This window comes from Arvicanthis niloticus, chromosome 13 (assembly GCF_011762505.2).
Source record: "Arvicanthis niloticus isolate mArvNil1 chromosome 13, mArvNil1.pat.X, whole genome shotgun sequence".
Classification (NCBI taxonomy): Eukaryota; Metazoa; Chordata; class Mammalia; order Rodentia; family Muridae; genus Arvicanthis; species Arvicanthis niloticus.
In genome coordinates, this window is record NC_047670.1 from 31007665 (window position 1) to 31032491 (window position 24827).

Genomic DNA, 24827 nt, shown 5'->3' on the forward strand with positions numbered 1-24827 from the left:
TCTCTGTGTCTCTGTCTCTGTCTCTCTCTGTCTCTCTCTGTCTCTCTCTGTCTCTCTCTTTCTTTCTCTGTTTCTTGTATCTTCAAATACTACTGCCTCATTAAGTCATGCACCCTTAGAAACACTTTCAAGTATTTCCTACCAAAACCAAAGCCTCCATTTCAACTTGTTTCAAGGCCAGGCACAGACTCGTGTCTTCTCTGGCCATGTTTGTGATCCCTTTGACACTGCTCTTGCTCACTGTAACTAATAATTCCTCTTTCCGCATGCATACAGTTTCTTCTTCCCATTGCCACCCAAGGGCATCAAGAAGAGTTTCCTTGTATGAGATTATTCCCCGGTAACTCAAGTGCTGGCTGTGTAAACATAAGGCCCTCAGTTTGATCCCTAGAATACATGTATTTAAGAAAAATGGCCAGGCAAAGTGGTGTGGTTGCAAACCCAGCACTGGGGAGGCAGAGACAAGAAAATCCCTGGAGCTTGCTGCCTAGCCAATATAGCCTAATGGGCAGGCCCCTGGCCAATTAGAGAACTTGTCTCAAAATACAAGGTAGATTTCTCCTGAATAAGATTTGAAGTTGGTCTCTGCACATACATTCACATATGTGGGAACACACATCCACACTGAATAGTTTCTTTATTTGATGCCTACCAATATCTTGAACTAGCAAGATGGAGATTTGCTTCTCTATTTAACTCCAAATCCTTTTATTCATTGGCAAAGTCTGTGGGCAGGTCCCATAACAAACTCATTGGTTGACAACATTGGTTCACATCATGAGTGATTGACACTGGACATGGTAGAGGACTCTCTACCATGATCATATTCATGATCTATTCATTGTCCATTGGTTTCTTCTTCCTGCCTCTTGAAAAGTCTCCTCGCTCCTCTGAAACGCTGCAGTCACATGCTTCTCACGCCAGCATCTACTGCTGTGGCCCACATATTGCCTTAAGTGTGTGTTGAGAAGAATGTGAGAAAAGCAATGTGTGAACATATGGATAAAGGCATTTGACAGGGAAGAAATATGAGCAGACAGAAAAAAAACTTAAGATCTGTTGTGATCCTAGGAAGAGAAATACAAAGATTTCTTAGCAGTGAGATATAGTCCCGTAAAGAGAGCACAGGCTTTTTGGAGGGCCCTGAAGCCAAGGAACTTGGACTCTATTGTATTGTCAGTGGAGAGCCCCTGAAGAGTTAGAATTAATTATATATCTGTTCTTCCTTACAATGAAATACCCCAAATCCAGGATCTTTTTCACGCTAGGAAACACTTCTAACACCTGCCCTTCTTGTTCTTTCCCCAACTCCATGTCTATTATTTTATTATTATCTTATATATTACTCTGTTGCTGTGATAAAAATTCCATGACTAAGGCGATTTAAAGAACAAGATAATTATTTGGGCTTGCAGTTCTAGAGGAATAAGAGTCCATCAAAGTTGGGAAGTGGAAAGCATCAATAACAGAAAGCTGAGAGTTCATACTCTTGACCGTAAGCATGAAGCAGGGGGAGCCAACTGGAAATGGTGGTATTTAGTTAACCTCCAAACAAGTTCATGATTCTAAATGCCAGTGCTTACTGGCCATACCAGGATCTCCTGATATGGTAAGTGAGAAATAAATCATAAGCAGGCATGGGTTAGAGGGGTCTCAGCAAGACTGAGCCCGAGACAAGTTTATTCCAAGCAATCAGACGTTTTATACACTTATCAGAAACAGAATATAATGGTAGTTTCCAAGATACAATTACGTTTGCAAGCTATACAAGGTGCACAAGTTTAATGCCTAAGACTAACTGCCCTGTCAAATTTCTAAATGATTCATTGACCACCAAGGGACACAGAGAAAAAAAAGGGGGGAGAGACAGAACACTTCACTGCCTGAAGGAGTACCTCCATTTCTTAAAAACTGAAAGGCTCACATTGGCTCAGGAGCCACAGACTCCAACCTGAAAAATCTATGACACATGCCTCTCACGGGAGCCATGCCAGGCCAACTCCTTGATTCCGCAAACCCAGTGACATACTTCCTCCAGCAAGACTGGACTACCTAAACGTCACCAAAGAGCAACACCAACTGGGAACCAAATGTTCAAATGCTGAGACTACGAGGGACGTTTCTCATTCAAAATACCATATCTTATTACAGCTTCTCCCCTATGTTTTTGTTTTTGATTTTTGCCTTCCTATACTAGAACCAACCTTTCCATTGTAGTTAAACAACAAAGCATACAATGACCTCTAGGGGCATGCTAGGTGGCGTGACATGCATAATGACTTGCTCTGATACAAAGAAAGGGTGCAGTTTGCTTTCATGGCTTCCTTTCCCCAGGTTCCACTCTTTAAACATGAATCTTGATTTTTTTTTTTTTTTTTGAGACAAAGTTTCACTATGTAGTTCTGGCTGTCCTGGAACTCACTGGGTAGACCAGCTGGCCTCAAACTCACAGAGATACACATGCCTCTGCCCCGAGTTCTGGGATTAAAGTTATGGGCCACCACAGCTGGCTAAAGCATGAATCCCTGGGTGAACTAATATCCAGGAGGGAAAGTCTCAATGACCCTAGAACCATTTATACTACTAGGTGCCATTCATGAGGTACAACCTATAGAAGGTGTGTAAATATCTATCGTCAAAGAAAAATAGCAATTTTCACTAATTACAGGCTGGATGCACAAGTGAACTTGGATGCAAACCATGGCAATTAAAAGTCCAGACACAGTGCTCTGGATGAAAGGATACAACAGTATAGTGAGCGAGGACTGTGACAAGTAGAGATTTGCTCTGACAACTTGGAAGAAATATCCACATGACAGAGTACCATTGATATCTTATTTCTTTACTGTCAATCATAAATCACTAAGGTTTCTAAAAGACAAGTAGTAAACAAAAGCCAGATTACCAAATGGAATGTGCCAAAATAAAAACAACACGATGTTAGGAAAACTCAAGGACCTTAAAATCTGGCAAGTCTTCCTACAAAGCCCACATTGGCTGAGAAGCAGTGGTGTAGATTTATAAAAAGTACTTTATTATAAGTCCAAATTCCCTCAGTACTTAGATAGGGGTTGGGAGGTGGGGGATCAACCATAACACATATGGGTCCAGAAGAGACTATTTGTGAAGGTGCAGCATACTTACAGCAAGAGAACCAAGCAGTTTGGAGAAATCAATACCATGAAATGACCACCAAGAATTACAGCCGTGGTGAAAGAGAGCCAGCAGGAGCCTGGAAGTCAGGCAGTGTGTGCTGCAGAGGGTGGAGCCAGAGAAGTGACCCAAGCCCTTGGGAGGAGCTCAGAAAATCTCGAGTGCATCACAGATATTGGATACTGTGTTGTTTACGCTGTTGGTGAAACTTTTAAAGTTGTATGTTTCATATTGTGGAATCAGTATTAACATGCTGTCTTGGGGATAAAAGAGAAAGGAAAGGTTCTAAGTGAGAAGTGATGTGATTACGTGTCAAATTGACAAAGGCTCAGTTGTGATGACTAGTCACTCAACTTGACACAAGGAAGAATCATAAAAGAGGAAGGAACCTTACTTGAGAAAATGCCTCCAGAAGGCAAGCCTATAGAGCATTTTATTAACTAGCGATTGATGTGGATGAGGTCAACCTTGAGATGGTAGCTTTGATGCTATCAGAAAGCAACGGGGATCAAGCCAGTAGCAGTATCCTCCACGGCCTCTGCTTCCATGTTCTTGTCCTGCCTTTGATGATAAACTGCTATATGGAAATGTGAGTGAAATAAACCCTTTCCTCTCCAGATTCCTTTTTTGTTATGGTGTTATATCACAACAGTAACCCTAAGAAAATCTATGCAGTAGCCCATGGCTGTGGCTAAATTCAGATGCAAATCTACTGTCAGAACCACTTCCTAGCTGAGAATATCAAGCTTTTGCAGGCAAACAAAATACTGGGCTTACTGCATAAAGGAACAGCTGATAAGAGACTCAATTTTTATTGCAAAATATAAACCTGTGCCCTTCTTTAAAATGTATCCATTGTAAAGACAGCAAGCCTTGCTGTGGGCCACAAGATGAATTTCAACTCTTCTACAGGCAGAACTAACTCATCTTAGCAGGAAAGACCATCCCTTCAGATACAGTGAGCTGTTTTCTTCCTTTTCTAACTAAACTAGATTCTTGCAAAACTTGGATTTTTACTTTATTGTTTACTAAGTAAGTGTGTGTGTGTGTGTGTGTGTGTGTGTGTGTGTGTGTGTGTGTGTGTAGGGTTTTGTGCATGTGACAGTAATGTCTAAGGCTGGAATTAAGCATCAGATCTCATAAAGTTGGACTTACAGATCGCTGTCGCTGTTCATTATGGGTGCTGGGAACCAAACTCCAGTTACCCCCAAGAGCAGCAGATGCTCTTAATCGTTAAACTGTCTCTCCAATCCCGGCACTCAGATTGCAAAGCCCTCAAATCATTTCTTTCTTTTCTGTGTGCTTGCCAAAATTTCTCCCAAACCAAGCCCACCTTGGCATGTTCTCTTCTGATTGCTCTCACAAACACAACATAAGCAAAACTAGTGCCCAGACATTCATGACTTCTTACAGAACCTACTCAAAAAACATAGATCCTTTCTCCTTGAAATGCTAATGTTGATGACAGTTTTAGGAAATATCCACAGTGAAGTGTGGGGTGTGTACTTGTCATAGCCACACAGCTGTCCTCTTCCAACCCTACCCAACCAGCATAAACAGGTTAACCTAGGTCTCTTATTTGTACGAGGCCTCCCATATCAGGAGATTATTAAGAAAGAGAACACAAATTCCTGTGAAAGAGCATTGCACAAAGCAAAGCTTCCACGGTGAACAGTTTGGCAGTTCTGTACAAGGCTAAACAATTTTTTAAAATGTGCTGGGGAGGAGATTGATTGTGTGTGTTCGTGAGCCTGTGTGCCTATTTTGTGACCACGCTCACCTGATGTGTATGCATGTGGAGGCCTAAAGTTGACATCAGGGGTCGGTCTTTCGTTGTTCCCCTTTCTTTTATTCCAAACATGGTCTTCCACTTAACCTAGAGCTTGTCATTTCAGCTACACTGGTTGGCCAATGAACTCCAGAGATCCTGCTGTTTCGGTCCCCTGGATCAGCGCTGAGATTTCAGATATGGGACACTACACACGGGTTTTACAGGAGTCGTAGAGATCTGGACTCAAGTCCTAACACTTCTACAGTAACCACATTTCCACCTGAGCCATCTTCCCAGCTGGTGCAACACTTGCTTTAAGAACATAGTTTATTTGACTTAAATCCCCTACTCTGGTTCACACAGGACAAAAGAGCGAGTGACACACCTGTAACCTAAACCTGTTTCCAGTTGTTCACTAATAACAATCACTGACTAGAATCACTCCACATGTCCTGGATAAACGTCAGTATTGCCACACCACAGAATATTGCTCAGGCACCAGTCTTGGATAGCATCAAGATGTACGATGGCATTATGTAACATTCTAGAAGAGAAAAATCACAGGTACAGAACCCAGACCAGTGCTGTCAGGGACTATGAGTGAAAGCCACAAATGAGCTTTGCAAGGTGTTGGAACTATTCTAGCTCTTCATTGTATTGTTGGTTACAGGAATATGTGTTGTTTTCCAAAAGTCTGAAAACTAAAAAATTTTACTATATATAAATCACACCCAAACAATCCAAGTTTTAAAACCTTTAAAATATTAATCTAAAATCATAAAGGACAGAACAAGAAATGAATAAGAAATACCTATCCGTATCTATATTGAGAATGGGAGAATTATGAATACATTTCGAATGAAGGCCAGGTTATTGAAAATAATACTGACACAATTGGAATGATACTTCATCTGGAAAGAGAAGGTAAGAGCTCATTTTATGTCCTCTTCAAACTCATTTTGGCTACAATTGTGAGTATTTTGTGAATTCTTACGACAAAAAAAAAGAGAAGCTATTTGTATTTTTTATATAATTTCTCCATCAGGATTTATGCCACCAGGACAATATCTTTCATTTCACACTTCACTCTTCACAGCCTAGTTGTGAAAGATATCATCCCCGCTCCCCTCCTCCCCCCCAGAATATTTTAGGATATTCTATATCACCAAAAGTATGGCTTGAGGCTTAGAAAGTTCTCATATTTCTCTCTGGCAGGTACCATGCCAATGATGTTGCCAATTTTCTTCTTCAAGGAGACATAACTCTGCCTAATTTTAATTGGAACATTTGCCCCATTCCTCCAGTTGACCAATGTCATTTCTGTAGAGTCCATGCACATCTCTTCCGTTTTGAAAGATCTGAAAATACTCTTATTTTGCCTCTATTTCATGGATCTGGGTGGTGTGTGGGCGGGGAGGCAGGAGGGCGATGGACTGATAGGAAGCCTTATAAAACTGATGCTTTTAAAGTAAGTTTAGGAGAGGAATATTCAGGTCAGTGATGTCTTTCTACTGCTATCTTCCTGGCACAACAGCTTCTTGTTGTGCAAAGCTATCCTTTAGCCAGGTGTGCCTGCTCCCACAGACAGCTTGGAGAGCTTCAGATTACCAGCACGACTGTCATGAGATTAGGCATACTAGCATTTCTTTGTTCAAGAAAGCAAAGCCTAACAAGGCTCAGGAGAGATTCAGAAGCCACTCATTAGGCCCAACCCCTCTGACTTCTCTTTGGTGGTATGGTTACCCCTAAGTTGCTCCTGCTTCTTTAGATAAATCCTTACCCAAGCTCTTGTAAGTAACCCCAAGTAAAACTTGGGATTCACCAAATGAATTTAGAATAGTAATCATTTCTTTGGTGCCCTTCCTGGGGTGAAGAAATATCTTTTCATATCTCCTTAGGAAAAGTTAAGCCAGTACATGTATATCTTCTGTTGTCATATATATATATATATATATATATATATATATATATATATATATATGAATCTGATTATGAATACATTAGAACATGCTTTCAACTGAAGATGTTTTATAATACATCAATTACAGCCTGTTGGTATCGTACCACTTGGATACCTACTATTCTACCAGTTACTATGTCACATGGTTTAGCTACATTCCTGAGTGAATTTAGAGAGCATGATGGAAGCATGCAGCTTAACATCCAATGACCATTCACTGCCAGACTGAGTCTTAAACATACCTTTGATATTAAAGCAATACTTGTAGTGTGTCTATGAGAGTATGCCTCTTGGTATCCCCATCAGAATAATGGACAAAAGAACCTCAGATCATGTTCAATGCATTGCCCAGAAACACACTGAAAGACCTCTGCTCCTCTGGATAGCTGTTCTGTTTATCTAGCTATACAACCTGCATATTTAAAGCCACCATTGCTACTCTAGGCCCCACAGTGAAAAACCACAAGATGTGGTTGACAAGGACCTGAGCTCCACTGTGTCTGAGGACAGCCGAGGACCACCTCCATCAAACAGTTCACAGAGATCTGACAAATCAGTGGAGACCTTGGCTGTGCTTAACAAAATGCCACAAATACCTTCCCCAGCAGCCAGGCAACTGAGAAGCAGCGGGGAGTAAAGGAATCCAACTTGCCAACCTACTCCTCCCTGCCTCAGAGATCTGGGAATTTGGCTGTGGGAGGCAGTGAGGCGGGCCACCCCTGTCACTGGCAGCTGTGCCATCCTTCTCTGCATGCAGGGAGGCGAATGGTACAAGCAGCTTCTTGCACCCACACTTTAGCAAAACCAGACTAAATATAGCCACATTTTTTTTTCTCCTATGAGCCAGTTCCGAGAGGGCGGTACTGCTCCATTCTACTTCAGAACCAGGCAGGAACTAGAGTGATTTACAAGAGCAGAGCTTCTCTCACTCGCTCTCTTGGCTTCCAAAGAGCCATACGAAAGGTCCAAATGGGCTAGAGAGTGTTGAAGTTCTGCATCGCAAATGAAGAGGACTATGCTACAGTAGACTTAGATGTGCTTTCTTGTCCATAGGGGGAAACAACCAGACTAATAGCATTTGGGAGAAACCCCTTTCAGAAGTACACATTATATATACATACATGTTCCATGCCCTTTAACCATGACCACACCCATAAGTCTTAATGAAAGGCTCACTCAATGCTGCTGCTCCTCCATTAGCCTGTCCCTAAATGCCCCGTTTGTTCTCAGACCTCCCACGTTATCATTGCTTGTAGTTTTATTTAGCCCTTACAGCGCTCTGTCTATTTGGTTTCTCTCTTTCACCAAATTGTAGGTAGGGGACGAGGAAACAGGGGAACAGAGAGGCTCGGGCCCCGTCCTTATTACTTCGGCTACCATATCTGGCATAATTCTTTCCACAAGGACAGCATCTCGTGTTCATTGCCAGAAATAGGAAACCTATCTAAGGATCCCTTTTCTCCTAATGAATAAAAGAGGTAGCATCTTCGGAGTTCAAGGCTTCAGACTCCCAATGGCCTCTCTGTGACATGTCACCACAGCAACATCCATGACTCAGCTCTTTGCTCATTTCTACCTGTAAAAGTTTCCAGCATCTCCCCATCTCTATCCCAGCCCTGGTTCATTCTGGCCTATGAGAACAGCAAAGCTATTGAGGAAGACAGGGTAAGATGAAAGGGATTAGTAAGGGCTGAGCTATGTAAGGCAACCATGGGATTAGACCAGCCCTGTTTGACACAGGCTGCAAGAGCCATGGGAGTGGCAGGGACCGCTGCCACAGCAAGTTTCCTATTCTAGTTTTGAGGCCTCCTTTCTTATTTATGTAGTCACTCCCTAGGAACTTGTAGTGATGAGTAACCAGTCCAGTTTTGGTCTTATTTCCAAAAACAGTGATCAACAGGAACTGATGAGGCAGGTAAGTCAGATCTGATGGGCTAGAAAACAAAATGAAATTAAGTAAAAAGAAAAAAGAAGAGGAGGAAGAAGAGGAGGAGGAGGAGAAGGAAGAAGAAGGAGAAGGAGAAGGAGAAGGAGAAGGAGAAGGAGAAGGAGAAGGAGAAGGAGAAGGAGAAGGAGAAGGAGAAGGAGAAGGAGAAGGAGAAGGAGAAGGAAGAAGAAGAAGAAGAAGAAGAAGAAGAAGAAGAAGAAGAAGAAGAAGAAGAAGAAGAAGAAGAAGAAGAAGAAGAAGAAGAAGAAGAAGAAGAAGAAAAAGGGACCTTTTTCATGGCATATGTAGTGGAAGAGTACTGGGAACATTTGCACTGAGACACCCACAGTCTCACTGCTTCTACAGGCGGACAGGGTTGGGAGTTCTTCAACATGGTGGCCAGTACAAGATTCAAATAACTCAAAATCCCACCCAGTGACTCATTCATCTCTCATCCATCCATTCAGAGAGCACACATGGGTTAGACATAAGACAGAATGAAAAAGTAGTTATGAAAGTCAAGGTGGGATAGTAAAATGGCAGAGAAGCCTCCTTTCCATTGCATGGAGCAGAGGGTTTCATCAGAATGCTTCTGGTCTCTCTCCTTATCCTCTTGCAGGGATAAAAAATAGAGGATAGTAATGTTATGTGCATGCCTGTGGAGCCACAGGGCACAGGCTTCAGCAGGAAGCTGTGGGTATCAGTTTTTTTCTGCTTCAAGGCTGTAAGTATGAGAAGCAGTGCCTCTACAAAGGGAAGGTTCACCCACAGAGCAGTATGAACATGCCCACTGACTATATGACTCAGAGTCTGAAAGGTGACCCAAGATGATGGCTTGTGATAAAGGTGACACTGTTATTTCACATTGTTATTCCATTCTAGGGGCTTAGTTCTCAAACCAAGATGGGTAGTGTCAGCATTTACTAGCTTCCCAAACTCACTATCCCATGACTAAGACAAGTGTTTATTCTTTTCCTCTTGGCCAGCTGTTAATTAGCCTTTTAAGAGGTTTACTCCAAAAGAACTACAGAACCTGAATACTGAATGAGTGGTAAGATGTCACTTTACAGACTAGTATGATCAACTAAGAACAAAAACTCGGATCATAAATGTCACTTAGAGCACACACCACTTGAAATACTTTTCTGGAGGGGAGGGGAGTTTCTAGTGCTGAAAATTGGAACTCATCTTCTTGCCATTTTAGAGGAGCTATTCTGTTTGCCCTGCTGCAGAAACACTAAGAGCAGTCTGCCCACTCATTCTAAAACAAAACAAAACAAAGCCAAAAAACCAAAAAAAAAAAAAAAAATCCAAAACAAACAAACAAACATCCACCAAGGAGACAAACCCTTTTCTAGCTCTGGGGAATCATGTGCTTATTCGTGAGGTGATTGTCTCCTAAGTTCCAGGCACTCCTCATAGAACATAGAGACAGATATAAAACCACCTCTAATGGATCTACATTTTGCCTTCTCCCTATGATATAGCCCAACTAATTTCTGAAGGTCAGAATCCCATCAGGGAGTAGAACTGCCGCCATGTTCTACGCATGACGAGTGGGTGACTAGAGATTCCCTCTTTATAAATATTCAACATGGCCATACAACCTCAACACAATGAAGACTGTAAAGAGTATCCTATCCCATGGTTGGAAAGCACATGTGTATAGGAACAGGTACAGAAATAAAGCCACTCATAATTCTACCCTATTCATTCATTCACTCATCCATCCACAGAGGGTATACCCTGGGCTAAACACAAGACCTAAACATAAGATTTAAAAACCTAAGGTAGTTATGTAAAGGTTTAGGCACCCATAAATGGAAAACAAAGCAAAATCCACAATTAAGACTAATAAACAAATAGGATGTTCTTAAATTCAGTGTGATATATACATACGTATGTATGTATGAATGTATCACAGCAGCTATAAAACAGTAAGCAAGGGACACCCCTTTCCATGTTAAATAGGAAGCCACACATTCAGCAAAATGAGTAAGTGCCCTACTTGTAATTAACATTTTTACATGTTCAAGTTTACTTAAGAGGAGGGTTACACATTATAAAAACCTTCTAATTTGTTACTAATTAGAGAACGTGGCTGGCATGAATAAGTAAAAAGTTAAAGTGTAAAACAGGTGCTAAACGGTAGACTGTTTTTTATACGAGAATGACAGACTAAGGATCATTTATAGGCACCCCTCTATAAAACCTGCCTTCTATTACACTGTTTCCAAAACATTAGCACATTCATTTTTATTCTTCCAGGTATTGACACAAAAGCTCAGATGTTATTATATGCCATATTTCCTTTAAAGTTGCTCTGATAAGAGTGAGTTCCAGGACAGCCAGGGCTATATAGAGAAACCCTGTCTTGAAAAACAAACAAACAACAACAACAAACCTACAAAAGTTGCTGTGATAAAATTCCTCTTTCCTGGACACACTATTTCTCAGTGAACATGCATAAACTGGTCATTATTTGATCTTGACCTGGGATTCTGTATGTGATGGTCTTTAGAGTTAGGACATTCAGCCTCCTGATAGTCTAAGGGTACAAAACTCTGAAATAGTAGCACTGGGCGCCATCTCCTAAATCTCAAATGAGAACTAAGAGGACAACACCATCCTCAGCAGCAGATGAAACCAGTAGTTTTGAGTCTTCAAACATGAGGGCTGAGGAGTGGGAACTCTTCCTTAAATACCTTAAAACTCCCCTTCTGTGGCATCTGGACACCTAAGAAGGCTTCAGGCATTCTTATGGAGTCAGTTATAAAAGTTCCACGAGTGTTTGCTGTGTAATCCATAGGCAGTTTTTGAAGGCATTCTATGGGACAAGTTCTATGGCACTGCCTGGGAACTCAGAGTGTTTGGTCTCAGTCTCCCTCCCAGTGCTTCAGATTCCAGGGACAGACATACTAAGTTGGTAAGTGTAGGGTAGATTTAAGGGCTGGTGCTCGAGAATGTCAGAGCAGGAGGTCCTTGTGGCTTGCACAGGCAGAAGAACTGGAAGGTCTGGATGGCATTTCTAGAGGAAATTATGTCTTTCCTGAGCCTTGGAGGACTCAGAGACGTAACCAGGATGGGACTACTTCATCCTGAAAGAACTTTTTGCAAAGAACTACAGACAAGAATCCATTCCAGGGAATGTTTAAAACACGCCCTCACTTGTCTTCTTCAGTCCCCATTGTCCTTTAAACCTAGGCACCCTGTTTACTACACAGGGCTTTCAGTCAAGGAAGCCATTAGAAAATAGAGCAAGCTCTTTGAAGTCTACGACTGAATTTAGAGCCGCCGTGTTTGTATAAGTTTGGGCTTTACTGGTGCAAACCCCACCAGGCAAGAAATATGACGATTTCTATTCAATACTTCTCAGAGTAAACAGAAAATTATATTTAAGGAGACTGTGGACTGCCAAGTGGGAGGGAGTGTCCCTTTGTTTCAGGACACAAAAGAGGGATCATAATTAATGTTAATAATAATTAATAATTAATGATGGGTAAAGTGAAAGGGTGGTGGAAGATAACAAGACTTTTTTTCTCAAGTTTCACTGATGGATTTATGTTGGCTTTCTGTTTCTGTGGCAGCTCTATCTATCTATCTATCTATCTACCTATCTACCACCTATCTGTTATCTACCAACCTACCTACATACTTTCCTACCTGAGAGAAGGGTAGAGGTGTGTGTGTGTGTGTGTGTGTGTGTGTGTGTGTGTGTGTGTTGGGGAGGGGAGGTGGACGTTTTTGTGAGTACCGTTGGGAAAGCTGAAAGTAGAAGCATCTGCCTAAGAGGCTCTGATCCTGAGATCACCCAGAGTCATTCCTGACTTTACAGGTGTTAAGTGTGTGAGCCGGACTCTTGCTACTTCAAGTAAAAGGCCAGGGTATTTCATTTGCTGTCTCCTGAGGCAGAGAGGTGAGGCAGAAGCAAGAAACCCTGTGGGTTTTTCTTCTCTGTAGCCTACAAGGAACCGGCTCATTTCCCCTTGGCAAGCAGCCTGATGATGTAGCAACCACGCCTTCCCTTTCCTGCTTCAGGTCCCCTCTAACCCTAAGTGCACTCGGGTTCAAACCATAATTATGGAAGTGAAGGTAGGCTTTCTTTATAATCCTACACTCATTTCATTTTATCTCATCATAGACGTATGAGACCTCTAATTTGACATCAGAAACCCTCTTGCTACACATGTCCGTTTCCCCTCCCCCCGTCCCCACTCCGGGACCTACCCTGAACAAAAAGTCTGTGCTCTAAAGTAAGTGAAAGTAACATGGAAAAACTACGATCCCTCAAAATTTGCCTGACCCAACTCTTAACTGGAAAGTACAAAAGAGGCAGAGCTGTGCAATCAAAATGGCAAATTCGAAGTCCAAAATTATACAAGGAAATAGGAAGGCAGTCTTCAAATAAAAGAATTTCCCAATCCAAGCTGCTGGTTTACACTCTCATTCTGTGAACTTTACTAACCCTGGGCAGAACTATACAGAAAACAGGTGTAAAGACAGCCCCATCCTAGGGGCATATCTGCTGCAGCCACTGCTGGGTACACACAGCTAGGGGTCCTCGACCCAGTGGCAGTCCAAGCTTCTGGATGATGCACCTGGCTAGAGTCCTTTCCCACGTGTGGTGGCAAAGCGTGCATCCCCAGCAATGTGGCTACCCAGCCTACCTTGGCTGGAGGGGAAAGGAAAGGGGCAAGTCAGGGCTATTCCCTCGCGCTGGACTTCCCGGTTGTCCACCCATTTCCATCACAAAGCTTAGGACTGGGAGCGCTCTTTCCTTCACCTTGTGCCCTGATGACCTGCTCACCTACACCTCTCTCAAAGGCAAACGAAGCAGGTGCCTCCTGGCCTTGCAGGGCTCAGGTGAGCACCAAGTGGTACAAGGGAGAAAGGGCCCGCTTGCCGCCACCCCGTTTTCTTTCCTCCCCACCAAGAGCCGAGCTTCATCGGGGGTGTGTGGATTGGAGTGCGCGGGTTAAGAGGGAGCTTAAAACGCCCCAAGCGTCCCTTACCTTCCACAGCCATTCTCTCAGAGCTTGCCTAACGCATGCATAATTTTCTTGGCCGAGGTACTCCTCCTGCCCCACGCTCCCCCCTCCCCTCGCTTTCGCCTAAATATTCTGCGCTCATCTGCTCCAGGACCAACCTGCTGCGGTCACGCAAAGCAAGCAGCCGGCTCCTGCTCCGCGCGAGGCGGCATGGGAGTTGTAGTCCGTTCTTGCACAACTCCCTAACCCCACAGAGCCTCCCACTTGTCCTGTGAGGCTCGACAACACCGCCACAGTAAGATCGTATATCTAGATTTTGTGGCATCCGACTGACTACCTTCTCTTCTAGGGTCCTCGGGAAGGAAGCCCGAGAGTGAAGGATGACATTTAGGAGGACTACATCTCCCAGACTGCCGCGCGCCCAGCTTCTTTCTGCTTTGAGAGGAAGACTATTGATTGAGACCTTAGCTGTCAATTAGAAGCTCTTAGGCACCTAGCAGTCTTTGGGTGGGAGGCAGCAGGGCAGTGGGCAGCCACTGGGTAGATACCTGGCTCTCTCGGCAGACCACTGAACTCTCGGGTTAGTGAGGAGATCAGACACGCCGGATGTCTGTGGCAGTCCCTCTGGGCCAGAGAACTACTCCACAAGGTGCAGTTAAAACTTGACCCCAGGCATCCTAAAATATTTGGGGTTGTGAGGAATCCCTTCAGGAGAAACGGATGACTTCCGAACCTTTTAGTTGTTCTCAGGGTCGAATACCGATGAGAGTGGGGTGACTTTCAAACTCTTCCAAAGATAATATTCTAAAGAGGCTGTTACGATTACATTACAGGGCATCGGGGCATGGAACAGCTGGCTTCCAAAGTGAGAAGCTGTCTGTCAACTTTCCTGGCTAGGGCATCCCTTGGCTGCCTGTGATAGAATCTTATAAGTAACACTCTGCACAGTTCAGTTTCTTTTTTTTAACCTCTGAACCTATGACCTTCCTGTGGGGCTGGCTGGTACATATATATATATATATATATATATATATATATATATATATATGTGTGTGTGTGTGTGTGTGTGTGTGTGTGTGTGTGTGTGTGTGTGTGTGTGTGTGTCTGTGTGTGTGTGTGTGTGTGTGTGTATACATATATATGCATATACATATACATATACATATACATATACATATACATATATATTCATGAGTATGTCAGAAAACTCAGACCTAGCAAAATACTGATGAAACTCCTCTGCAGTTTTCTCCTACATTCAAAAATACAGACACAGGTATGGCTGGTTGGGATAAGCAAATGGTGTTCGGAACTTGTTTTCATTAAGTTTTTTTTTTTTCCTTTTCCAAAAAGAACTCTAATGAAGTTACTCCAAAATTCTGATATTAAATCTCGCCACTGACTTTGTGTTATCTCGATCACCAGAAAGACAGTTTTCTTTCCAAGTGAATGTGTGAACAACTATTTTTGTTCTTGTTTCTTGCTTAGTAAGCGCCAGCTTAGTCCTCCCGTGGGCTAATGTAATTGTGTACAGATATTTTAAAACCTACTATTTATGTAAGTTATGTTAGTTTAATTTTGAGTCTACAAAAAGGTGTGCAAATCAAACCTAAGCCAGGTATTGTAGTCTAGACACCATAAAGCAAGACCAGTCCAGTGTAGCAAAGTCCATGAGAAAACAATTTTCTAACCTATATGCCTCAAGCATTGAAACTATGGGAAGAACTGAAATCCAGCCTCTTCCTTGCAGCTCAATGTATAAAACATTATGAGAGTAGAGTTTCTCTTTAGAGTGAATGAATGGAACAGAAAGGCAGAGGACAGGCTCTGCCATTGGCGCTCACATGTGACTGTACAAACACAGGCACCCAAGTGTCACCTTAGGGCCTTTAAATAAAATTTCATAGCCAAAGCTAAAAGTCATTAGCCCATTTTCAAATGTGTATTGATTTGGGTGATATTAAACCTTTAAAACCACTGAAGCCTACTGTTAATGCAAAAATTAATTTTAGTTCTTTAGTAGAACCAAAATTCTGTTAAGCCTTTAATATCTTTTCACACGGAGATGTCAACTAGTTGTTTTAGTATAAGTAAGATGTGGAGAAAATGCTAGCTTGAAACGTAAGAATAGCATATGTCAAACCAGTAGCTGGACCAATTTTATGTGGTTGAACATAGAAGCTTCAATGAATCAGACATTTTACATCATGGCTAGTTCCTGGATTCTCGGTGAAGAGGTGAGAACTATTGTCCTCAACAAAATAGCCAAAGTAAGAAGACAGAAATAGCTAAATCCTGGAGAGACCACAAGTCATCAAGAATAACATATTGGACAAATCACTACTATACACAAGAATGCTGGCTACCATTTCTCATCACTGTGCCAAAATATCAGACAGTGGTAGCAGCTTTGAGGAGGAAGAGCTTGATTTGACTCATAGCTTCAGGGATATTTTAGTTCATAGCAAGGAAGGAATGATGTTAGGATTACGGAATAGAGTCCTCATGTGCAACAGAAAGGAAGTGGAGAGAAACAGCTAGAACTGAAAAGGGCTATAACTCTTAAAGGCCTGCCTGTCACCAACTATCTGTTTCTGCTACCCAGACCTTACTTCCTGAAGCCTTCCCAACCTTTAAAATAGAGCCACAAGCTAGGTGCCAACCATTCAAGGCCTGTGAGACACATTTCAGATCCAAACAACAAAACCTGACACTTGACCTGGATGGTGAGAAACACATCAAAGTCATAGGGAGAAAGTAGAAGACGGGGCATTCCTAGTAATGTTTACAACACACATGCAAGCAGAAAGGAGAGAAAAGATCATGAACTTTCAGGAAGGGTCTAGAAAAAGATGTACCTGTCAAGGTGCTGAGAAGCGTCCAAGTGCACACATGCCTTGTGTGCTGTCTATAGGGCCCTTGCTCTCCTTAATTGAACAAATGAAGAATACTAAATAGGACAGCTAAATGTTCAACTTTCAACACTGAGAAATTATTGGTTCTGTGCATAGCATCATGCCTGGATCCTTTTTTTATAAACTTCCCATATCATTACTTCTTTTTCATTATCTTTATCTAGTTATTAATTAATCATAGAATGACACTGAAATGTCTATTGACTGATGTTATGGTCCAAGTAGCTACAATGTGAGCATTTTTCTCATTTCTTATTTACTGCTATTGACAAGTGAAGCTGGAGCCAGAGTGTCCTCTCATAGCTATGGAAACTCAACACACAAAGATGAATGCCTTGACCACATGCATCCACTTCAGCCTAGCCTGTGAATCACTGTCTGGATGTTCATTCTCCTTTTCTTTCCTTTTTTATTCATTTAAAAAAATGAATTTAAATTCATCCTGTATATGTATTTATTCAGTTTACATCCCGCTCACTGCCCCTCCTCCCTTCTTCCTCCACTTCTCTTCTAAAAGGGTAGAGGCTGCCCTTGTGTATTCCCCAACCATGGTACATCAAATCTCTCCCGGAGTAGGCACATCCTATCCCACTAAGGCCAGGCAAGGCAGCCCAGCTGGAAGAACATATTCCACAGAATGCAACAGCTTTTGGATAGCTCCCACTCCAGTTGTTCAGGACACAGATGAAGACCAAGCTGCTGTTTGGGACACTTGCTACACATGAAAGGGGTCTAGGTTCAGCCCCTGTATGGTCTTTTGTTAGTGGTCCAATCTCCGAGAACTCAAAAGATCCAGGTTACTTGACACTGTTGGTCTTCCTATGGAGTTCCTATCTCCTGTGAGGCTCACAATTCTTCTCCCAACTCTTTCATCATAGTGCCTAAGCTCCATCAACTTTTTGGCTATAGGTTTCTGCATCCCTTTGAGTCAGCTGCTGGATGGAGCCTCTCAGAAGAGACCCGTGCTAGAGTCCTGTCTGCAAGCATAAGAAAGTATCATTAATAGTGTCAGGAATAGATGCTTACCCATGGGATAGGTCTCAACTTGGGCCAGTTATTGGTTGACTGTTCCCTCAGTCTCTGATCCATTCCCCATTCCTGTATTTCTTGTAGATAGGATTAAATTTGGGGTTGGAAGTGTTGTAGATAAGTAAGTGTCCCTATTGCTCCACTGGAGTTCCTGCCTGGCCTCTTCAGATTCCGTATACCCAATGCAGTGAGTCATACCTAAGAACACTCCACTGATTCTCGGATTTCTCCCCCATTCCAGGCCTCTGTCTCTTCCTCACCATGATGCCCCTTTCCTCTTACCCTGTCAGTTGCAGATTTCCATTCATTATTATGGTATCCAGCCATACCCCTGCCCCTCCCGACACCCAACCGCTAGCCTCCCACTCCTCTCCTGATTCTCACTCCCACTCAGTTTCCTTGGTCCATCTGCCTTCCACAACCGTTCCATTCCCCCTTCCAAGTGAGTCTCAAACATCTTTGCGGATACCTTTTTTCCTGTCCAGCCTCCTTGGGTCTGTGGACGATAGCATGGGCATCCTGTATTTTTTTAAATTAATCATTTTATTCATTTACATTTCAAATGATATCCCCCTTCCTGGTTACCTCTCCACAAAGCCCTCTTTCCATCCTCCCTCTGCCCACTCCCCTTTGCCTCTATGAGAGTGCTCATCCATCCACTCACCCACTCCTGCCTCACTACTCTAGCATCCCCCTACACTGGGGCATCAAGCCTCCACAGGATCAAGGGACTCCCCTCCCACTGATGTCAGATAAGGCCATCCTCTGCTACATATGTATCTGGAGCCATGGCCCCCTCCATGTGGACTCTTTGGTTGGTAGTTTAGTCCCTGGGAGCTCTGGGTGGTCCAGTTAGCTGATATTGTTATTACTATGGGGCTGGAATCCCCTTCAGTTCCTTCAAGCCTTCCCCTAACTTTTCCATTGGCTCAGTCCAATGGTTGGCTGTGAGTATCTGCATCTGTGTTGGTCAGATGCTGGTAGAATATCTCAGGGAACAGCCATACCAGACTCCTGTCAGCAAACACTTCTTCGTGTAAGCAATAGTGTGGGGGTTTGGAGTCTGCAGATGGGATAGATCCCTAGGTGGGGCAGTCTCTGGATGGCCTTTCCTTCAGTCTTTGTTCCATTATTTTTTGTCCCTGTCTTTCCTATGGACTGTTTTGTCTATTGAAAGTGTCCTTTGCCTTACAGAAGATTTTCAGTTTCGTGAGATCCAACTTATCAGTTGTTGATCTCAGAGCTTGAGCCATTGGTGTTCTGTTTAGAAAGTTGTCTCCTGAGCCAAGGAGTTCAAGGCTATCCTGCCCGTCTGTACTAATAGATTTTGTGTATCTGGTTTTATGTTGAGGTCTTTGATCCACTGGAACTTGAGTTTTGTGCAGGATGATAGATATAAATCTATTTGCATTTATTTTCTACTTGCAGACATCCAGCACCATTTTTTTGATGCTTTCTTTTACCATTGTATGGTTTTGCCTTCTTTGTAAAATATCAAGTGTCCATGTGTGAGTGGGTTTATTTCAGGGTCTTCTATTCTATTCCATTGATGAACCTGTCTGTTCTTATATCAATATCATGCAGTTTTTATTACCATTTTTCTGTAGTATAGCTTGAGGTCAAAGATAGTTATACCTCCAGAAATTCTTTTATTGTTCAGGATTGTGTTGGTATGTTGGTGATCTTACATTGAAATCTATAAACTACTTTTGGTAAGATGGCAATTTTCACTGTTAATAAAACCAAACCATGAGCATGGATAATCTTTCCATCTTCTGACATCTTCCTCAATTTCTTTCTTCAGCAATTTAAACTTCTTGTCATATAAGTCTTTCACTTACTTGGTTAGACTTACACCAAGATATTTTTGTATTATTCTTGGCTATTGAAAAGAGTGTTGCTTCCATAATTTATTTCTTGGCAAGTTTATCATTTTTATAAAGGAGAGATACTGATTTCTTGTAGTAAATTTGTTATCTAGTCACTTTTATGAAGGTGCTTATCAACTGTAAAAGTTCTTTAGTAAAACTTTTGGGGTTACTTATGTGCATATACTACCATATTATCTACAAATAGCAATACCTTGAGTTCTTCCTTTCTAATTTGTATCACCTTGACCTCCTATAGTTGGCTTATTGCTCTGGCTAGAACTTCAAGTACTATACTGAATGGTGAGAGAACATGCAGCCTTGTCTTGTCCCTAATTTTAGGGTTGCATTGAGTTTCTCTCCATTTAGCTTGATGTTGGCTATTGGCTTGCTGTATATTGCTTTTATTATGTTAGGTGTTTGCCATGTATCTCTGATCTCTTTTACACTTTTAACATGAAAGTGTGCTGAATTTTGTCAAAGAAGTTTTCATCATCTAATGAGATAATCATGTGATTTTTTTCAGTTTGTTTAAATGGTGGGTTATACTGATGGATTTTAATATATTGAACCATCCCTGCATCTGTGGGTTGAAGCCTACTTGATTATGCTGGATGATGGTTTTGGTGTGTTCCTGAATTTGGTTTGTGAGTACATGCAACAACCAACTATACTGTCAGTTTTGGAGAAGGATCCATGAGGTGCTGAGAAAAATGTATATGGTATTTTTTTTTTTTTGTATTTGTATTTGTATTTGGGTGAAATGTTCTATAGATACCTGTTAGGTCTATTTTATTCATAATGTCTGTTAGTTTCATTATGTCTCTGTTAAGGTTTTGTCTGGATGACCTATCAATTGGTAAGAGTAGGGTGTTGAGGTCTCTTACTATTAATATGTGGAGTTCAATATGCAATTTAAGCTTTAGCAATTTTTTTCTTACGAATGTGTGTCCACTTTGTGGAATAGATGTTTCGAGTTGAGATATCATCTTGGTAGATTTTTTTCCTTTGATGAGGATGAGGTAGCTTTCCCTATCTCTCTTGACTCATTTTAATTGAAAATCTATTTTATTAGATATTAGAATGGCTATTTTAGTTTGATTCTTGGGTCTGTTTGCTTGAAAAACTTTTTCCATCCCTGTACTCTAAGGCAATGTCTATCTTTATTTCTGAGGAGTGTTTCATGTATGCAGCAGAATGATGGATCCTGTTTTCCCATCCATTCTATTAGCCTTTGACTTTTTATTGAGAAATTGAGTTCATTGATTCTGAGAGATATTAATGACCAGTGATTGTTATTTCTTGTTATTTTAATGTTGGTGATATTAGTGTGAATGTGTATGTGTATGTTTTGAGTGTGTGTGTTTTTCTATGTGGGTGCTTCCCTTGTTTTCGCTGGTATCAAATTACTTATTTCTTGTGTTTTCTTAGATGTAGTTATATTCCTTGGGTTGCAGTTTTCTTCTAGTATATTCTGTAAGGCTGGATTTGTGGGTAGATATTGATTGGATTTGGATTTATCTTGAAATATCTTGTTTTACCCATATGTGGTGATCGAAAGTTATGCTGTGTATAGCAATTTACGTTGGCATCTGTGGTTTTTCGGTAGTTTCAAAATGTCTGTTAAGACCCTTCTAGGTTTTAGAGTCTCTTTTGAGAAGTTAGGTATAATACTATTAGGTCTGCCTTTATATGTTACCTGGCCTTTTTTCATTTTGGCTTTTAATATTCTTTCTTTGTTCTGTAGATTTTGTGTTTTGATTATTATATTGGCGAAGAATTTCCTTTCTTGGTCCAGTCTTATTGGCATTCTATAAACTTCTTGTATGTTTATAAGCATTCATTTATTTAGATTGGGAAAGTTTTCTTCTATGATTTTGTTGAAAATGTTTTCTGGGCCTTGGAGTAGGGACTCCTTACCTTCTTCTATTCTTATTATCCTTAAATTAGGTCTTTTCATGGTATCCTAGGTTTCCTGAATGTTTTGTGTCAGAATTTTTTTCAAAGAAAATATGACTTTATTTTCTTTTTTCTTTTTTATTTCTTTTGATACTTTATTTTCTTGGATATTATATTTACATTTCAGATTTTATCCCCTTACCCTATTCCCCCGACCACCCAGGAACCTCCTATCCCATCCCCCCTCCTCCTGCTTCTATGAGGTTGTGCTCCCACCTACCCCCCACTCCCACCTCCCCACCCTCAAATCCCCACCCCCACTCAGTGTTCAGCCTTCATGGGACCAAAGATCTCCTCTCCCACCTATGCCCAACAAGGCCATTGTCCTCTACATATACAGACGGAGTCATGGGTCTCTCCCTATGTGCTCTCAGGCTGGTGGTTTAGACCCTGGGGAGCTCTGGTTGGTTGGTACTGTTGCTCTCCTCATGGGGCCACCAACCATTTCATCTTCTTCAGTCTTTTCTCTAATTTCTCAATTGGAAAACCCTTAATCAGATCAGTGGTTTGTTGTGAGCATCTGCCTCTGAATATGTCAGACTCTGGCAGACCTCTAAAGAGACAGCTATATCAGGCTCTTGTCAGCATGCACTTCCTGACATCCACATCAGCGTCTACCATTAGTGACAGCACATGGGATACACAGGTGGAATGGTCTCCAGACAGCACCTCCTTCAGTTTCTGTCCCACACTTTGTTTCCATATTTACTCCCTTGAGTATTTTATTACTCCTTCTGAGTAGGACCGAGGCTTCCACACTTGGTCTTCCTTCTTCATGAACTTCATGTGGTCTGTGAGTTGACCATCTTGGCTATTTCAAGCTTTTGGGCTAATATCCACTTATCAGTGAGTAAATATCATGTGTGTTCTTTTGTGATTGGGTTACCTCACTCAGGATGATATTTTCTAGTTCCATACATTTACCTAAGAATTTCTCAAATTCATTAATTTTAATACCTGAGTAAAACTCAATTGTGTAAATGTTATTTCAAATGAATTTGCAAATTGCTCTTTCTATCTCTATGAATAATTGATTTGGAATTTTGATGGGGATTGCATTGAATCTGTAGATTGCTTTTGGCAAAATGGCCATTTTTACTAAATTAATCCTGCCAATCCAGGAGCATGGGAGATCTTTCCATCTTCTGAGATCTTCTTTGATTTCTTTCTTCAGAGACTTGAAGTTCTTGTCATACAGATCTTTCACTTGCTTGGTTAGATTCACTCCAAGATATTTTATATTATTTGTGACTATTGTGAAGGGTGTCATTTCCCTAATTTCTTTCTCAGCCTGTTTATTTTTTGAGTAGAGGAAAGCTACTGATTTGTTTGAGTTGATTTTATATCCAGCCACTTTGCTGAAGTTACTTATCAGGTTTAGGAGTTCTCTGGTGGAAGTTTTAGGCTCAATTAAGTATACTATCATATCATCTGCAAATAGTGAAATTTTGACTTCTTCCTTTCCTATTTGTATCCCTTTGACTTCCTTTTGTTGTCTAATTGCTCTGGCTAGGACTTTCAGTACTATACTGAATAGGTAGAGTGAGAGTGGGCAGCCTTGCCTAGTCCCTGATCTTAGTGGGATTGCTTCAAGTTTCTCTCCATTTAGTTTGGTGTTGGCTACTGGCTTGCTGTATATTGCTTTTACTATGTGTAGGTATGGGCGTTGAATTCCTGATCTTTCCAAGACTTTTAACATGAAGGGATGTTGAATTTTGTCAAATGCTTTCTCAGCATCTAGTGAGATGATCATGTGTTTTTTTTTTCTTTAAGATTATTTATGTAGTGGATTACATTGATGGATTTCTTAATATTGAACCATCCCTGCATTCCTGGGATAAAGCCTACTTGATCATGATGGATGATTTTTTGATGTGTTCTTGGAATCGGTTTGCAAGAATTTTATTATTTTTGCATCAATATTCATAAGAGAGATTGGTCTGTAATTCTTTTTCTTTGTTGGGTCTTTGTGAGGTTTAGGTATGAGCGTAATTGTAGCTTCATAGAACGAATTGGGTATTGTTCCTTCTGTTTCTATTCTGTGGAATAGTTTGAAGAGAATTTGTATTAGGTCATCCTGGAAGGTCTGATAGAATTCTGCACTAAAACCATCTGGTCCCAGACTTTTTTTGATGGGGAGACTTTTAATGACTGCTTCTATTTCTTTAGGGGTTATGGGACTGTTTAGATGGTTTATCTGCTCCTGATTGAATTTTGGTACCTGATATCTGTTTAGAAAATTCCATTTCATCCAGATTTTCCAATTTTGTTGAGTATAGGCCTTTGTAGTAAGATCTGATTTTTTTTTAAATTTCCTTATGGCTGGAGCAGACACTTAGCTGATCTTCTCACATGTGGACACGGTATCCAGAGACATCCTAGAGAGGCCCCTGAACTCAGAGCAGCAGGTAAGAACAGCCACCCACTGCCCTATACCCCAGAGTTACAACTGGGAGAAGGGGGCACTCAGGACCCACCAGGCACCTAAACCCCGCCCCTATGGAATACCACTCCCCTTCTGCTCCTTGCCTGGTCCTTGTGGCCAGGGCAGACACTTAGCTGGTCTGCTCCCGTGAGGACACCTTATTCCAAAACATCCTAGAGGAGCAACTGAACTCAGAGCTGCTGGTAAGAATAATCACCCACTACCCTATGCCCCAGAGCTACAACTGGGAGCAGGGAGTGTAACTATCTTCTTTTGGGGTTGTTGGAAGATTACTTTCTTGCTTTTTCTAGGTTGTAGTTTCCCTCCTTGTGTTGGAGTTTTCCATCAATTATCCTTTGAAGTGCTGGATTTGTGAGAAGATATTGTGTAAATTTGGTTTTGTCATGGAATATCTTGTTTTCTCCATCAATAGTGATTGAGAGTTTTGCTGGATATAGTAGTCTGGGCTGGCATTTGTGTTCTCTTAGGGTCTGTATGATGTCAGTCCAGGATCTTCTGGCTTTTATAGTCTCTAGTGAGAAGTCTGGTGTAATTCTTAAAGGTCTGCTTATATATGTTACTTTACCTTTTTCCCTTACTGCTTTTAGTATTTTTTCTTTGTTTTGATTATTATGTGGCAGGAAGTATTTCTTTTCTGGTCTAGTCTATTTGGAGTTCTGTAGGCTTCTTGTATATTTATGGACATCTCTTTTTTAAGGTTAGGGATGTTTTCCTCTATAATTTTGTTGAAGATAGTTACTGGCCCTTTAAGTTAGGAATCTTCACCCTCATCTATACCTATTATCCTTAGGTTTGGACTTCTCATTGTGTA

The 24827-nt window shown here is 41.5% G+C and overlaps 1 protein-coding gene across 1 annotated transcript in view; it reads right to left on the minus strand.

Moving 5' to 3' along the window:
- Samd12 (sterile alpha motif domain containing 12) overlaps window positions 1-13950 on the minus strand; it is a 284228-nt gene extending 270278 nt beyond the window's left edge. The window contains 1 exon segment of the mRNA XM_034517590.2: window positions 13824-13950. Within this exon segment, the coding sequence (XP_034373481.1) occupies window positions 13824-13836 (13 nt within the window). The 5' untranslated portion in view covers window positions 13837-13950.
- Window positions 13951-24827: the final 10877 nt, after the last annotated feature.